Consider the following 18,189-nt stretch of genomic DNA (forward strand, 5'->3'; position numbering starts at 1 on the left):
TTTTATATCTCTGCTTGAGAATACTGTTTTCAAAAGCTATTCCCTTGGGTAAAATGGTCTGACTGAAAATTTCCCCCTCTCAAATGCTGCTAAATATATGCACAGGTTCCAAAGAGCACATATTTTTTGTCACGTGAAAAAGCATTCCTGTGGTCATGCAACGGTCAGGACAGTAAAACATGCATACAATTTTCAAATGCAAACACGTTATTTTGACTGCCTCCCCCACCCCCTCACCATTCACACAAATCACAGGTGTAAAAGTATGCGTATGCTTTTAGCACACGTACTTTACACTAGTTTTCAAAGAAAAAACAGTGCAGGTATTTTCTCTTTGAAAATCTGTATAAAGTACATGCCCAAGTGCCCACAGTCTGCAACCCCTCAAACAGTTTTTATTTTTCTAAATGGAGACCCATTTTATAAACTTTAGATCCAATTACGAGGAAAATGTAAAGCTTTTTTGCATAATTAAGGCTCCATGATATTACTGCTTAACTTCTTTTGTATCCTAATCTGTGATTGTTCTTTTGCTTATGTTTGGAGGGTGGGAAGGGGTCTGGTGGTGAACATTGAAAACACTGAATCTTTGTTTTTGGGCTCTGATATTTTTATCATCAATGCCACTAAAGTTACATATAAAAACAAATTGCTCCCTCAATGTTGCTAATGACAAAACCAGCAGAGGCCCCTGTAGGAGACTGCACACCTTTGTAAGGCTGTGCAGAGTTGCTCGAAGACTGCGACTACTAAGACTGGTGCGGCTTGGTCTCGAAGTGAAAGACCAGGGATCCAGCAGATGTGGCCACGTCTGAGTATGGGAAACTTCAACCATGTCTGAGCCCTCAGAGCTATATGTCAATGAAAAGCAAAGATCCATTAAAGCCTTCACTCGAAACTCAGCACTTGCTAGTTTCAACTAACAACTCCTTCGAACCTTTGTGGTCACTCAAGTGGGAAAAGTTGGATGTCATGGTTTCTGGGCCTATCCCAGAAGAAGGTGTCAAACTGGCCAAGGTTTGCTTCTACAAAGCACAGCCACCTGCGTGATAGTGGTCAGTTGTCTAAGCTTTTACCTTGTTCTTTTTGAGACCAATTTTGAGCTGGACTTGCTCAAATAGGTTGGCATGAAAGTTCTCTTTATAGGCCTAAATCATCCCCTATACCATCTTTGCACAGATAACAACTAGAAATGTTGTGGTCTTCACCTGTTGAGTCACAAACATGCAGTTCTGTTGAGAAAAGTGTCTTAATAGCAGTGCATGGCAACGTCCAAAAAGTAACTTTAGAGCAGACCAAAAATCTCCAACTAGGGAAACTATAAGGGGAACAAAAACGAAGGGTGTCAAAATGAAAAAAAAAAAAAAAGTAAAACCGCTGAAAACAATGGCAGTCAGTCTAAACATCCAGCACTAATAGTGTAAAAAAAAAAAAACCAAACAAAAAACAACCACAAAACAAAACCCCCAAAAAACCAAAAAAACAAACCATGGAGGGAGCATGTGAAAACCTACCATGCATGCTTCCAAGACTTTCCTATAAAGGTCTGGCATGCTATCAAGCAATGGAGACCATGTGATCCCATCTACATGGCTCATTGTCTGCTTATTGAAAAACTGAAATTGTACATGAAAAGATTGTATTTTCTGGCTCAGCTGCTTCCTCCTGCTTATTTGGGCTTCCTTCTCATTTGCAGCTCCCCATGGTTTCCATTTTTAAATCAGCAGCTGTCTAGTCTAGCCACTGTAGCAACAGCCATCTATCTGGCTGATACACAGATTGCGGTTGCTTCTAGCACTTAGCGCGTATGCACTTGTACAGTGTACAAAAGTGTCACTGTTGTACACTGGCACTGGGATTCCCCCCCAACTACAAGTGCTGTGAACATCAGATTGCAGACTTTATTAAGGCAAGAAAAAAATGTTATAGCTTCTCTTTGCACTAGTGCTGCCACCTAAACCAGGTTAATACTGACTGGCTCAGTCTGAAGCTTTCAGTTGGTCTTTCACAAACAAAAACACAAGAGATTTTATTAGCTCTGAAAAATTGGGAGCCTTATGGAATCTTTATTTGTGGAATTCACAGGGTCCTGTCAAAAAAATTACAGAAAAGATTTCTGATTCCTGCCTTGAAATTCCTTCTCCCCTTCCCCCACCCAGATAGCTCTAATGCATTTTCTGCTCTCAGGCCAATCCAATGTTTTCAAAATCTTGGTAGACACTTTGAGCATCTGATCTGGAATCTTGGCCTTCACACGAGCGTGTCTTACAGTATATGTCCCCAAAGTGCACAGAAACCAGGATGCCTGCTGCTGGAGCAGCTTTCAGCACTCAACTCTACCCTTGACACAACCATACTCCATGCACCTCTTTCAGCGTAAAACCATATCCTCATCTCATCGTCGTAATCTTAGAAAGAATGCATGCTTGCATTCCTTGCTGTCCAAGGGGTAGTATTTGTCATAGAAATCCAAAATATACTCCTCTGTCTTAAATCCAAATTTCTGGTACAGCAGCATAGCAGGGTTGCTTGCAGAAACGTGAAGCGTTACATCTTTGCCCATGCAAGTCTGCAAAAAACCAAAAAACAAAACAGATATAGGTGAAGAAATTCTGGTATGTTAACGCAGGCATGGCTCAAGGCAGTCTGCTGCCTGGAGCGAGACAAAAAAAAAAATAATGTCTGCCCCGTCCCTCCTCCCCAGGCGTGGTGCAGGTCAAATCACGAGAGCAGGGTGGGGGGAAATCCACCTTGGAGTCTAGCCCTTTTGGCTATTTGAAATGCTGGGGAAGGGGGGAGTTAGTGTTCCCAGATGAGAGGCAGATAAGAGTGCTATTGATATTTCTAGGAAGTTGGTAACCTTATCACACTCCCAGGAACTCGACCACCTGCCTCCCACCCTTCCCCAGTATTTGTCCACTGGGGAAGTGGGAGAGGGTGAATGGTTTGGTTTGTGTGTGTGAAGCACTCTCTCCAGGTCGGTGCAAGGGTATTGGGCACCTATGCAAATTTTTTTAGCCTTGTGCCCACCTCTCCTCCATCTCCTCTCCAACACACAATTATAAATTATATATTTATAATAGATTTTATATTAAAAAAAATACATCTTTTAAGGTAAAATATCACTTACATCAGGTATATTACATTTACATGCACTTCTATGGTGTCAACCAGAAAATCCTGCAAAAAATGCAAGACACTTGCAACCCATATGATATTAGGCCTATTAAAAAGTGTGTTAGGTGTAAGCTGGCCCTCAGAACGCCATAAGTAAACTGAATTAAAAATTACAATATAATAAACGTCCCATACCAAAACAGCACTAACGGCCAGCACTCAAACAGTATCAACTCTACCCATGAAAAGGCAACACTGGAAATATTACACAGGTCCTAACACACACCAATACAGTTCCTACTAGAAAAAAGAATAAGCCAGGCTGCTATAGACCCCTATACAAAGCTACACACTAGCAGAATACTTCACCTTAGTCACACATGCAAGAACAAAAGCCTTCACCAAACATGGAATAGAGACCCTAAATTACAAATAGACATATACAGACAAAAACAACAAGCCAGACTATATATGCAGTGCAACAATGGAATCACAGAACCATCTCCATTCCTCATACAACAAATGCAATCAAAAATATAAATCATCAATTATATTAAAAACATACTAAGAAAATAAATATTTCAAAACAATTAAGAAATAGAACATTCAATAATTAAACTCAAAAATTGTTAAAATCTCTCTCAAAATTTCAATTAAATATTTAAAAAGAGCAGACAAACTAAGGATAAAATATCCCTGGGAAGTTTTATTTCCAGCCATCCTGAGATTGTTGAGGAAGAGTAGGAGGAAGGGGGCTGCACACAAACTCTGTCCCCTCTCATTCACTCACCCACCCACTGGAATACACAAGCTGCAGCAGCCTCCACCTGCAGTCGCTAGGACTGCTCGTTCCTCTTGGGACATGGGCCAATGCTGCTCCTTCTAGTTGCAGTGATTGCGTCTCCTTCCCACCCGCGTAGGCCCATGCAACCCATCTTCCTATACTGGGTCCATACTGGTGGGAAGAACAAGGAGCTGCAAGCGTCACAGTCCTGCCCCCACTGTGCTACCCCCAAAACTGGTGCTTTAGAAGGATTCCTACTTCTACTGGCCCTGCATTCACTCATTCACATCCCCCCCCCCAATACATTCTTGATCTCTCCCCACCCCTCTTCCTCCCTCCCTCACCATCTTGCTGCTATCACCCCCTCATCCTCTTCCCTCTCCTCACGTCTTTTCCCTCTCAGGCAACACCCTTCCTTCTCTCTCACCTTCCATTTCCTTCTCGCCCTTTTCACTGAGAAGAGAGGGAAGGGGAGCTGCGCTAAGCAAGGGGAAGAAGGGGGGAGGGGTGTGATTCCTTTCATCTAAATAAGATCAAACTAATTATTGCAAAGCAAAGGGCATGAACACAGCCACCACTGGAGTATATGGCTTGATATACAAAAATGTATTATCAGAGTCCTGCACTATTAAAAAAAAAAAAAAAAACCAAAACCACAGACTTAAAAGTCCATGACTGCTCACAGCATGGAAGGAAGCCAAAAACTACCAAAAAAAACCTACTACCTCAAGACTATGCAAGGCAGTATTATCTAAAAAGAAAAAAATACACTTACTCAAAGCAGCCAACATTTCAGTTCCATTATGAACCTTCATCAGACTGCAGTGTATGAAAACAATGCCTCTGCTTATCTTAAATTTATATTCCTGTAAGAAAAGCTCCCAGTGCAGCCCTCTTTCACAGGGCATTCAAGTGACATCACTTGATCGTGTCACATGATCACCTTTAACACCGTTCAAGGCAGGAATCCAGATTCTCATTCTCTTCAGCTCATGGCTTCTCCTTGCATACAAAGATCTGATTGCCAATATGCTGTTGTCTTCGAGCATCACTACCCTTCCCTCTCCACCAGTCCACACTTCTTATCCCAACCTGATTACAATCACATGCTTTTAAATTATGACAATTATAGGACAAGATTTATTCTGACTACATTCAGTTCTGATGTGTCTTCCTTGATGGCAGACATATTACACTGACTGCTAGAGAAGCAGTTCTGGAATAAAGCTCTCTTTTTTATATCTGTTTTGCTATTAATATCAGAGATAAAGAATACAATACTAAGGAAAACACCAAACAGTAATGTTCAATCAAAATAAACTTTGTTCATATCTCGCTCTCCAAAATAGAGGCTTTACATGTAGATTTTAAAACCATTAGAACTTTGATAAAGGAGTATGTACACATACACTAGCTTATAATAAACCCAGGGATGAGCAGATCAGTATAATTACACTGAAATACTGCTTTAAATAATTTAGGGCATTTACCAGCTCTCTGCTACGTGCACTTCCTTATCTGGATAAGCCAAACAGATTTTCTTAGCATTCAGACAGGTTAATCCACACCAGTGGATTATGCACCTCTACCAGCAGAGGGAGATGGAGCAAAGTTGACATCACTACATATACATATATACATATACACACACATATATACATATACACATACATACATACACATACATACACATACATATATACATATATATATATACCCTGACTGACATCAGCCCGCCAATATTCTCCATCTCCACCAGATTTCTTTAAAAAAATAATAGAAAATGAAAGGAGGAAAGAAGGAAATTGATTCGCCTTGCTCTCCCCTGTGGTGATACCTTTTGGTCTCTCCCTCAGTCGAGTTTTTCTGAGGTGATATCTGCGGATCCCTCACCTCAGTAGAGTGCCTCGGTTCAGTAGCTGAATATCCGGCATGGACTTAACTGTACAGAAACAGCTGAGAGGCTAGCGGGTGAAGAAAGCCAAGCACGGCAGTGACGGCCTTTACCCTCTCCCCCCCCGATGCTGGAGACAGATCCTATACTCGACTGGGACAGGCTGAGTTCAGGTAAGGAAGGTTTCTATTCTTTTTCTGGTATCTGAGCCCCGGCATGCTGATCAGAAGTCCATTCTGACCTCTGAGGAAGCTTGGAGAGTCGTGGCAGCTTGGTGGGTCGAGCAGCCTTTAGGCTAGGCCAAACTCTCAGGCTTTGCTTACACGCCATGTGGTAAGGCAGAGGCAGCATTCACGTGCTTTTCTGCGCACAAGTCTGCCGAGAAACAGTATCTGAAGTCGCACTTGTGCACCTGGGTGGGCACCTATCTGGACCGTGTATTGTGTGCCTATATTTTGGACGCTTATTGGACAGACCTTGTTTTGGGCACCCTGCTCACACGTACTTGTGGAGTGCGCAGCTAGGCGCACAATTGTCAGACACTTTTGGAGCATGCTGCTAGCAGGTGTTTACCTTTGTGCTGCTTGCCATATTCAGGCATCTCAGCTTTGCGTTCCCCCTAACTTGTGTCAGTGCTGCTTGGAGGTTCAGGGAGAGTTGCTTTTACTGAGCCCACCCTTCCCCAGCATGATACAGGAGGGGGGAACTATCAGAGGTTTCGCCTGGTTTTGGGGCTCTCCTAACTGGTTCGTCAGTGGGGGGAAGGCCTATCAATAGGCAGAGGACCAACGCCCCCCTGGTTTTGAGCAGCCTTTTGGCTAGGTTCCGCTTGCAGGTTTTGATCAGTCGCCGACGTGGTAGGCTTAAAAGTTCAGGATCACAAACTGCAGATCCCTGCACATCTGGTGCCATGGGGATCTGCAGCGTCAGAGTATGTCTACACCTGCTGTGAGTCACGCTAATAGGGACCCAGGTGGCACAGATGATGAAGGCGACCCTTACTCCCTGGGGGATGGGAAATTCCTCCGGAGTTGGAGCCGTTTAGAAAAATGTTGTGTTTCTTTCACAGAGACGAATTGCCTGCTCGGATCACCCAGGCACTGAAGATACTGGGGGTGCCGGGTGCTGACTCCATGTCTGACCCAAACAAGAATCCCATTTAGGTTCCTTATGTAAAGCATTATGGATGCTATGCAAGAACTGAAATCTTGAATGGGGCGCCCCGGAAGCTAATTTTAAAGGGGGGGCAAGCCTTGGTAGCTCTGTACCCCCTGGATCAGGCAGAGAGAGTAGTTGCGCTGGTTTATGCAGTCACCAAGCGGATGACTATCCCTGTGGAACGGGGAGCGGCTTAAAGGAGGCGCAGGATAGGAGAATTGAGGCTATCCTTAAGCAGGCTTTGAGGTGGTGGCAATGAATTGCAAATGGCCTCTTGCGGCTCCCTGGTGGATCGCTCTTGCTTGCTCTCTCAGGAAATTTGAATCTGGTTTTAATTTCAGGGCAGTGCCCTACAGCCTCACCACCCTGGATGAGCCCGATTTCATCTGATCTCAGAAACTAAGCACAGTTGAGAGTCAGCTAAGGCTGACGAATTGGTACAGAGACAAAAAAAAAAAATGCCAATAAGTGGGGCCAGTTCCAGGTTCCGCTGTTACCAGAGGATTAAAAGCAGGCACTGGTTCGTTTGGCACAAGAGGTCATGTTAGAGGTTTTTAAAAGTTCTCGACCCTACAGAGGAGCGGCTTCTCAGAGGGCTTCACCTTTGGATTGGTCTCAGTCCTTTGTCCCAGGCAGCCCAGATGGGGCACGGGCTTGAGTGGCGGTGCTCAACCACCTCCTCAATGAGGGTGTGCCGACCCACTTCAGGAAACAGGAGGTAAGGGATCGCCTGTCTTTTTAAATTGGAGGTGGATCGAGATATTGTCAGACCAGTGGGTTCTGGAGGTAAGAGATGGCTCTGCTCTGGAGTTTCTCAGCATTCCTCGGGATGTTTTTGTGGTGTCTCCCTGCAGCTCTCTGCAGAAGAGACTGCCAGTGGCGTGTACATTGTCAAGACTCCTCAGCCTGCGGGCTGTGATTCCAGTGCCCATGTCACAAGAAAATATAGGCTGATGTTCCAATCATGATACCCAAGAAGGGGGTTTCTTTTGCTCCATCCTGGACCTCAAGGGAGTCAATCGGCTTTTGCAAGTGACTCGTTCCCCATATGGAAACCTTATGCTCGCTGATAATGGCAGTACGTTGGTGAAGTTTAAGTCTCTGGATTATCAGAGGCACATCGGCATATTCCCATCTGGCTGGAGCATCGATTTTCTATGTTTTTCTGTTTTGGGGGTGACATCAGTTTTTGAGCGCTACCCTTTGGTTTGACACTGCACCCAGGATCTTCTCTAAGGCCAAGGTGGTAGGAGCAGCAGGAACTAGGTTAGGTGGTGAACTTGGCCAAGAGCAACCTGCAGCCATCCCAGACACTGGAGTATCCTGGTGTTTGTTTTAGACATGAAGCAAGACAAGGTGTTCCTGCTAGAGATCCACATTCAGAAACTGATGGTGCAGATGCAACTATTGACAAACAATACACCCAGTGGTATGGTCTTATCTAGGTTGATGGCAGCCACCCTAGAGGTGGTTCCATGGGCAAGGGCGCGTATGTTTCCTCTTCAGCGAACACGTTTTGCACGTTGGGAGTCCACAGTCTCAGGGTTACTTGATACAACTTCAATTCCCAGTGAAGCTCAGCATCCATCTGTAGTGGTGGTTGCAAACTGATCATCTAATGAAGGGCGCCCCCTATGAACACTGGACTGGCTACTACTCATGATGAATGCAAGCCTCCATGGTTGGGGGGACTTACCGTCAGGATTTGACAGCGCAGAGGCACTGAGTACAGAGAAGCATCTCTAGAGAATCAATTGGCTGAAGCCCATGTCGTTCAGTTGGCATGCTTGCGATTCGATTGCTTGCAGGGTCGAGTAGTCCGAATGATGTTGGACAATGCAACGACGGTGGCTTACATCAATTGCTAGGTAGCAGCCAAGAGCTATTAAGTGTTGCAGGAAATAGCCCAACTCATGGAATGGATGGAAGTACATTTTCAGGAGATGTCAGCCTCACATATTGCAGGAAAATACAATATAAGAGCCAACTTCTCAGCAGAGTCTGGATCCTGGAGAATGGAAACTATACAATGAAGCATTCCAGCTCATAGTAGGCCACTGAAATCTCTCGTTTCTAGGCTTGCTGGAAACATCACACAATGCGAACATTCCTCGCTTCTTCAGTCGCAGAAGAGATCTGAAGTTTTCGGGCATTGATGCCCAAGGGCAGGAGTAGCCAGAAGGCAAGCTTCTATATGCTTTGTCCCTGTGGCCCATGGTGGGCAGAACGATTCGGACGTTAGAGACACAAACGGAGTTAGTACTTCTGGTGGCGTCAGATTGGCCTAGGAGTCTGTGACATGCAGGTCTGTGGAGGCTTCAGGTGGAATATCTTTTCCGATTACTGGTCCACAGGGATCTGCTACAGCAGGGGCCTATTCTTCTCAAAGATCCAACTTGATATTTGTTTTATGGTGTGGCTCGAGAGGGCTTAGTTGCTGAAGCATGCGTAATCCACTACTGTGATTTCCACCTTGCTTCGAGCACGAAAGTTATTCACTTCCTTAGCCTCTCTGTTCAAGTCTGGCAAGTGTTTGAGGTTTGGTGTGAGGAATGAGGGGTTCATCCTCATTCAGTTAAAATCCCGCTCAGTTTGGATTTTTGCAGAATGAGTAATTTAAGGACTTGGCCCTTAATTCCATGAAGGTACAGGTGGTGGCTCTTGCCTGTTTCCAAGGTCATGGGAATGGTGAACCCTTGGTGGCCCTTCCGGTTGTGCCTGGTTCTTGGAAGGGGTGAATCATCTTCATCCCCCCTTGCAGTTGCCAGTGCCCTTGTGGAGTCAATCTGGTTCTGGAGGGTACCACTTTTTCGACCACCGCATAGCCTTTTCTTCAGGTCACTTAGAAGATGGTGTTCTGCGTGTAGAGTTTCTGCACTGTGGGCTCTGTCTTGCCGGGAACAGTTTGAGAGTGACTCAGAGGGCAGTCCAGTCGCAAACTGTTCAGACTTTTTTTTTTTTGCCAAAGTTTGTCTCGGATTTTCAAGTGAACCAATCAATTCCCTGCTGACTTTGGACAAGGAGAGAGATGTGGATGAATTTCGCCTGTTACGGCCTTGTGGTGTCTAGTGACATAACATGAATTATTGGAGGATTCTAAACCTCTCAGGAAGTCGAACTGGATGTTTATTACTCCATGGTGGGAGTAAACAGGGTGAGCTGATGTCATGGGCTACAATTATGTGTGGATGCTGAAAAGCTGTTGCCTAGTCAGGTTAGGGCTCATTCCAGTAGGACTCAGGCAGTGTCATGGGCAAAGATTTAGATTGTTTTCTCCCATTGAGATTTGCTGAGCTGCGATGTGGTTTTTCTTACACAACTTCCAGGCATTATCGCCTGGATGTGCAAGCCCAGGAGGACACAGCCTTCACGTGTACAGGGTTGATCAGACCATGGGCAGCCTCCTGCCCTGTTCTGAATAGCTTTGGTATATCCCACTGGTTGGATTAACCTGTCTGAATGCTAAGAAAGGAGACAGTACTACTTAGCTGATAATTTCCTTTACTTTAATGAAGATAGGTTAATCCACCTTCCCACCCTTGGCTCCTGAATGGCTGCATTTCTGGAGATTACTCTTAAGTGTTAGATCCAGGCCCTAGATTATTAAGATTACACTCCTTATCTGACCTCAATGTTTTTTCTGTTAACTGACTGTTTGAATGGTTGTCTTTAATAGTTATGATCATGTAATGTTTAATTGTCCAGAATTGGCTTTTGCAGAGAATACTGGCGGGCTGTCAGTGCAGGGGTATATTTACAGTGACGTAAGCTTTGTTCTGTCTCCATCTGCTGGTAGAGGTGCATAACCTACTTGTGTGGATAAACCTGTCTTCATTAAAAAAAAAAGGAAATTATCAGGTAAGTAGTAATTTCTCCTTTTACAATTCTGCATCTGTGATCGTGCTGTTAAACTGTGTGTCTGTAGTAAAGTAGTGATAAATTCTTTATAAGTATAGACAGAACCATCTTTCATTACCTGAATAAGGTGGTAAATCATAAAAGTTGCAATTCCTACTCTCCTCCACTCGGGGTGAACAAACAGGAATGAGATGTAAGCTTCATTGTATTTGACGTCAGGTACCATGAAGCCAAAAGCAACAATGACCTTCTTATAGAGGACGACAACGCTGAAATCTGGATACTGTAGGCATTCCGACAGATCAATGCCTAACAGGAGAAAGGCACATTAGCACACACTGTCAACTCAAGGAAGAACAAAAATCATAGCAAACACCTCCCAATGTCAAGACATTCTGTGGTTCCCCAATATAGCACACAAACTATTCAGAAGATATAAGGCCTGAATTTATTTCTTTCCATTTTGTGCCTTCAGAAACAGCCTTATTTCCCCAGTAAAGATAGTGCATCAAGAACACATTCAATACATAAGCCACAAAAAACAAAAGCAAACCTGTTTGGCTGCCTATACTGACATTTCTTTAAATACCTGTTAGGAAATGGTGTTCCCCATTTCTCTGTTAACAAGCAGGCATGAATTAGCATTAACAGGTGACATAATCCAACGATGCTAATAGGGACCCAGCTCTCAAAGCTCAGTAAAGCATTTACTCTGCATGCATGGGAGTTCATGCTTTCTTGTGAGCCCATCAGTCTTTCTTCATCCAAGCTACTGCATGCTCACATCCCCATCTCTCAATATTGTTTTCTTTTAGGGGCCTAGTGCCTTGAACTGCCTTGTTGCTTGAATATTTTTTCTGCAAACAGAGGCTTCCTCATCATCAGGATCATGGCTCAGTGTTCCCCAATGGTCAAGGAACAAGGAGGATGTCATGGAGTTTCAGTTTGATCTCCTTCCAGAATTACCCTAGTTTGCCTCTCCTCCAGAGGATCTCTGCTACTCCAAATTTTTTCAATAAGCTGGCAAAGCGTGTGGCTATCTATATCAAGAAATAAAAAAAGACAAGAGAATGGAGGAACTAAAGGAGCTCAAAGACATCCAATCTCCAGCTGACTCTGAATTCACAAGCTTCTCTAGGATCTTCAGATGAGGATTTGGCAGATGCCTATCCTCGTGCCTTCTGGCAGCCAGGAAACTGGACTTGAAACAGACTGCAGTCTGTCACAGAATTTGTAGATGGTCCAATTATAACATTCTATGGTGGGGAAATCTGTGTTGAAGCATTCTAAATGCATTCATGATCACTCACACAACCTCAGGGAAGGACTAGGTGTTCAACGTGTTTGGGGAAAAAGATCTTCCAGGATTCCATGCCAAGTGTCCAAGACTGTGGCTCACCAGCGCCATATGGTGCATTTGTACGAATGTGTCCAAAAATTAAAATCCTTGAAGGAATAGTTAGACTCAGAGCAGGCAGTCTTCTGCTGAGCAGTGGAAGACTTTCAGGAATGTAAGTAACACCTTATCTGTTCTGTATAAAAAGTTTTTGGTACTGTTGCCTGGACTTCAGCTGCTTCCTTAGGGATCTGAATGCTTGCATGTTTACAGGTGAGTGGCCACACAAAGGATGTCTATGATTGCCTTGCAGATATTCCCTGTATAGGGAGGTTTGGTGACAAAGTTAAGAGACAGTGGCCCTGATTAAGGAGCATCAATCCACACACTACAATTATCAGCTGCAACAGGGGACCACCAGCTCTCACCTAAAGGCTAGCACTTCTCTTACAAACATCCATTCTAGTGAAGAGTCCCTTCTGCTCTTTTCAGCCTTTCTGAACTCCTATGCTTCAGCAGCAACAGCTGCCTGCTCTATGTAAGAGGCGACAATCCCACCACAAGGCTCAACAGCAGACGCAACCTAAGCAGGGCACCAGATTTTGGCAGCTGAAACTCTCCTCCCCACTTCCTCCGGTAGGAGCATAGGTATAATGCTTTCTTCCAGGGCGGCTCCAGATCATCAAAGACTGGTGGGTCCTGAAAATTGTGCAGTATGGCTACCACTTACGCTTCTCTTGCCCTCCTGTAAACCAACAGATTTCAGTCTTCAGCTCCAATCAATGTTCCCTCTAAGGACTGGGATGCTATGAGCAAAAACATTTGGTTTTATTATTCTGTGAGTACTACTTTCTCTGATGCAAAATGCTTATCAATTTTATGCTCACCCAATCTTTAGAGGGAACATTAGTAGCAGCATGCACACAAACTTTCTCCCATATACACACAAATACACCAATATAGTGAATACTTGCATATTCACTATCATACTCTTTCACACACATCCTCTCATTCACTCCCCAGACTCTCACGCACATGTGCACACACTCAAATCTCCTTCTCTTCCACACACACAACTCAGTAACTGCCAACCGGAAACCCTTCACAGAGAAGAAACCCAAACCCTTGGGGTGGAAGACACACTTAGAACCTTGCCATACAATACCATATCAGCACTCTCTCAAGATTCAAACAGTAACAGCCTTATCTACAACACAGAAGCAATGCAAATATTATACCATATTATACCTACTGGGGTTAAAAGAAGAAGCCAGACTGCTACAAAGCCCTACAGAAAAACCCACATGCTAGCAGAAATATAACAACTCAGTTACACATGCAGAACACAGACAGACCATTACCTAATACAGAATAAGGGACTACAAATTAGAAACAAACATGCTTACAAAAATATAATGGAAAGCCTGAACAACCAGACTGAATAGTGGAATACTGAAGAACAAATACAAATATATAATGCTCATTCCCAAAGATAGCATATGCCAAATCACTAAAAATTCAAAATACTTTTTTTTTTTTTTACACTTGTGTTGTCTGATCTTATTTTTCTAATCGGCTGGTCCCATCCTTTTTTCCCCATATTCCCTTTATCTGTCTTTTCCCAGGATTTTTTTTTTCTGTTTCTTCTCTCCTCACCTGTCATCTTCCCTTGCTCCTTCAAACACACACAGGCTCCCACACTCACATACCATCTCACATACATACAGACTCTCACATGCATTCTGTCATACACCCACACACTACAGGGCCTCAGCCTTCCTCTCTCCTCTGGGCCTCCTCTTCTTGGGATCCACAACAGCTCTGCTACTGGGACTTCTCTTCTTGGGTCCTGATCTTCTCGGGATGCAGCGAAATGGAATCCGTGGTGGCCCTGCTCCAAGTACACAGACACTGTTCCTCTTCTGCACACGGGCAGACTCTCCTCCTCTTCCTGCTCACACGGCTCCAGCAACTTTTCCTCCAGGGGCTGTGCTGGGCAGGAAGGAGTAGCAGCACCTGGAGGTTTTGGGGGATTGGCTCAGAAACCCAGTATTTCTTTCAGAATTACGGAGTCTCCGGGCCAAATCCGGAGAGTTTCCAGATATGCCACTGGTGTTTTTGCTTTGGGCCGGGATGGGATGAGCTCCACCACAGCCCCGCCGGTCTTCCTGCACTGGGGGGTGAAAGCTGTGCTCATCTGCGAGAAACGTTGTGTGCAGAAGTGCACGCATGCAGCTTAGAGGCTTTAATCCTCCTCAGTCTCTTCAGCTGCAGGTGGGCATGGAGTCTCTTCTCCTTCTGAAGGTGGTCAAACCTGTCCCTTTCTCAGGAGTGTGGCCAGTAATTGTATTCCCTGTACTTTCTAATCCCCAAGAAGTTGGGGGACTGAGGCCTATTCTGGATTCATGAAGGCTAAAATAAACTGTAGGGTCGGGAGATGTTCAAGATGAACTTGCTCCAGACGATTTTCCCTTTTATTCAATTGAGAGATTATGTATACTGGACCTGAAAGACACTAATGCACATGTTCTCATTCACCTAGCCCATTGGAAATTCTTCAGGTTTATGGTAAAGGTTATGTACTACCAATACAAGGTGCTCCTTGTTGGCCTATTAGCAGCCCCGAGGATGTTCACAAAATGCCTTGTAGTAGTGGCAGCACAGCTTCATCAGCAGGGAGTCTGTATGTTCTAATAACTGGTTGACTGGTTTGTGATGAGTCCATCTCCATCAGGAGTTCTAGTGTCCCACAAAAACTCCATACAGCTCCACCAGTCCTGGGCTTCCTAGTCAACTCTGCCAAATCAATTCTGATGCTGACTCAAATTCAGTTCATAAGCACCTGGATAAATTAGGAAAAAAGGTTTCTCTGTTGAAAGAGCCACATTGCTGATGAAGGAAGGCCCTTACTAGGCTCAACAGGGAGGACTGTCTGCAAGATTGACTTTGGTTCTTCTCTGTTGCATGGCAGCTGTGTTGCATGTGGTGCCTCTGATTTTTGCACATGTGGGGCCTTCAGTGGGTTCCCTGCAGTCAATGGGATCAGCTCTACCAACCATTATTATACCAAATCTCTGCGACCTCCAGAATGAAGCCAGACATTCTAAAAAGTGGGTCTCAGAGTTCCACTGCATCAAGTGACTGTCTACAGTCTCCACCAATTTGGGGGGGGGGGGGGGGGGAGGGCACACACTGGTGCACTGTAGACCCAAGTGGAGTGTTACTGCAAATCAATCACCAGGAACTGTGAGCCATTTGCTATACTCAGAGCTTTCTCTCACCACCTCATGGGAAAGAGAATCTCAATCCAGATGGCCATTCAAGTGGCCATATTCTATATAAACATGCATGTTCTACATAAAACATTCAGGAATGTACAGGCTCCTATGCCCTCTGTCAGGAGGCCATTCAAATCTAGTAATGGGCAGGACATAATGCCCATCTCAAGGTGACCAACCTCTGAGAAGGCAGAATATGTTGGCAGACTCCTCAGCAGTGTGCTTCACCTGCATGAATGGTCCTTGGGTCAAAGAGTCACTGGGGAAAAGCCAGTGATCAACCTATTTGCCTCAGAAGTCAAACTCAAGAATTTCTGCTCCATTCATCTGAGCAGCCTCAGATCAGCTCTTGACATTTTTCTGCTAAACTGGAACCTCTGTCTAGGAGTATCTAGTTCCTCTGATCATAAGAACTGCCTCGGCATAAGGTGAGGATAAAAAAAGAGTTGCTTACCTGTAACAGGTGTTCTCCCAGGACAGCAGGATGCAGTCCTCACGTGTGGGTGATGTCACTGGACGGAGCCCTATCACAGAAAACCTGTCAAGGTTTCTAGAACTTTTGACTGGCACACTGAGCATGCCCAGCATGCCATGATCCCTCGAGCCACAGGGGTCTCCCTTTCAGTCTTGTTTGTAGCAAAAGGTGCGAGCGAAAAAATTAAATAAAATGTTTCAGACTCAACTCCGTGGGGTGGTGGGTGGGTTTTGTGAGGACTACATCCTGCTGTCCTGGGAGAACACCTGTTACAGGTAAGCAACTCTGCTTTCTCCAAGGACAAGCAGGATGGTAGTCCTCACATGTGGGTGATTAGCAAGCTACAGGCTGACTCATATTTAACTTGGACCAACAGTGTACAAAATGTGCAACAGGCACAACAGCTGGTGTACTGTTGGTAAAAATGAGGCAGCCTGAAAATCACAGCAGGTGGATGTGAAAGGAGTTGGGATTATACCGGAAGTAAGTTCTTCAAGACGGATTGGCCAAAGGCAGGAGTCTTGACGTCCTTCCTTGTCGAGGCAGTAATGTGCTGCAAATGTGTGAAGAGAACTCCATATTGCAGCTTTGCAGATCTCAGCAATTAGTACTGAACGATAGTGTGCTACTGAGGTTGCCATGGCTCGTACTGAGTGCACCTTCACTCGTCCCTGGAGAGGAAGGCCTGCTTTTTCATAGCAGAATTCAATACAGTCTGCTAGCTAGTTGGAGAGAGCTTGTTTGCCCACTGCAACTCCTAGTCTGTTTTTGTCAAAAGAAACAAAAAGAGTTGGGTGGATTTCCTACAGACTGCAGTGCAGTCTAGCTAAAATACAAGTGCACGTTTACAATCCAAGGTATGTAAAACTCTCTTGCCCTGGTGAGAGTGAGGCCTTGGGAAAAAGGTGAGCAAGACTATAGACTGATTCAAGTGGAAGTCCGTAACCACCTTGGGAAGGAATTTAGGGTGAGTACGGAGGACCACTCTGTCATGTAGGAAGCTGGTATAGGATGAGTATGTGACAAGTGCTTGTAACTCACTAACCCTTCAAGCAGATGTAATGGCTACTAGGAAGAGAACTTTCCATATAAGAAATTTAACATCGCAGGAGTGCAGAGGCTCAAATGGGGAGTGCATGAGCCTTGTAAGTACTATATTCAGGTCCCACTCGGTGACTGGAGGGCGTAGAGGGGGCTTAAGTTGTAATAGGCCCCTCATGAATCTACTCACAAGGGGTTGCGCTACCAGGGCATCGTCAACTCCTTTGTGGTATGCTGAGATGGCACTCAGGTGTACCCTCACCGAAGAAATCTGGAGATCAGACTCTGAAAGGTGCCAGAGATAGTCTAATAGAGATGGCGTGGGGCAGGAAAAGGGATCAATACCTTTTTGCGTGCACCACGTGGTGAACCTTTTCCACTTAGAACGATAGGATTTTCGTGTGGAAGGCTTTCGTGAGGCTACAAGCACTTGAGAGACATCAATTGAAAGGTTGAATGGTTGGAGGATCAAGCTTTCAACATCCAAGCTGTGAGGGATAGGGTCTGAAGATTCGGACGGCGTAACATGCCTTGGTTCTGAGTTATGAGAGTGGGCGCTGTGCCCAGGCGAATGGGTTCTCTGATCGAGAGGTTGAGAAGCATGGGAAACCATACTTGTCGAGGCCAATACGGGGCTATGAGTATCATTGACCCTTTGTGTCCTTTTGTAGCTTCATGAGAGTTTTGGCTATCAGCGGTATCGGGGAATACGCATATAGGAGACCTGTATTCCAGGGGCGAGCGAAGGTGTCCATGATGAACTTGTTTTGTTGCCTGTGTACGGAGCAGAATCTGTCCACTTTGTGATTCAGTTCGGATATGTAGAGGTCTATTGTTGGTTGACCCCAGCGTTGGAAGATTCTGGTCTTTACCACAGGATCCAGAGACCACTCGTGGGGATGGAACTGTCGGCTGAGGTGATCTGCTTCTACGTTCTGCATACCTGCCAGATAAGTGGCCCGTAAATACATGGAGTGTGCAAGTGCCCAGTCCCAGATCTGCGCAGCTCCTTGGCAGAGGAGATAAGAGCCTGTGCCGCCCTGCTTGTGCAAATACCACATTGTAACTGTGTTGTCTGTTTGTATGAGAACCGTTTTGTGTGAAAGGCAGTCCTTGAACGCAGAGAGAGCATAACATATAGCTCGAAGTTCTAGGAAGTTGATCTGAAAAAGAAAATTATTACTTACCTGCTAATTTTCGTTCCTGTAGTACCATGGATCAGTCCAGACCGTGGGTTATGTCCCCAAT

The 18,189-nt window shown here is 44.9% G+C and overlaps 1 protein-coding gene across 2 annotated transcripts in view; it reads right to left on the reverse strand.

The window, feature by feature from the left end:
- Positions 1 to 2,029: 2,029 nt before the first annotated feature.
- Positions 2,030 to 18,189, reverse strand: part of KAT14 (lysine acetyltransferase 14) — a 97,358-nt gene continuing 81,198 nt past the window's right edge. For both annotated transcript variants that reach the window (XM_029594469.1, XM_029594468.1), the window contains exons 9-10: positions 10,930 to 11,120; positions 2,030 to 2,569 (exon numbers count right to left, since the gene is read on the reverse strand). In XM_029594469.1, the coding sequence (XP_029450329.1) occupies positions 2,396 to 2,569; positions 10,930 to 11,120 (365 nt within the window). In that variant the 3' untranslated portion in view covers positions 2,030 to 2,395. The remainder of the gene's footprint in view (positions 2,570 to 10,929; positions 11,121 to 18,189) is intronic.

Source organism: Rhinatrema bivittatum, chromosome 3 (assembly GCF_901001135.1).
Source record: "Rhinatrema bivittatum chromosome 3, aRhiBiv1.1, whole genome shotgun sequence".
Classification (NCBI taxonomy): Eukaryota; Metazoa; Chordata; class Amphibia; order Gymnophiona; family Rhinatrematidae; genus Rhinatrema; species Rhinatrema bivittatum.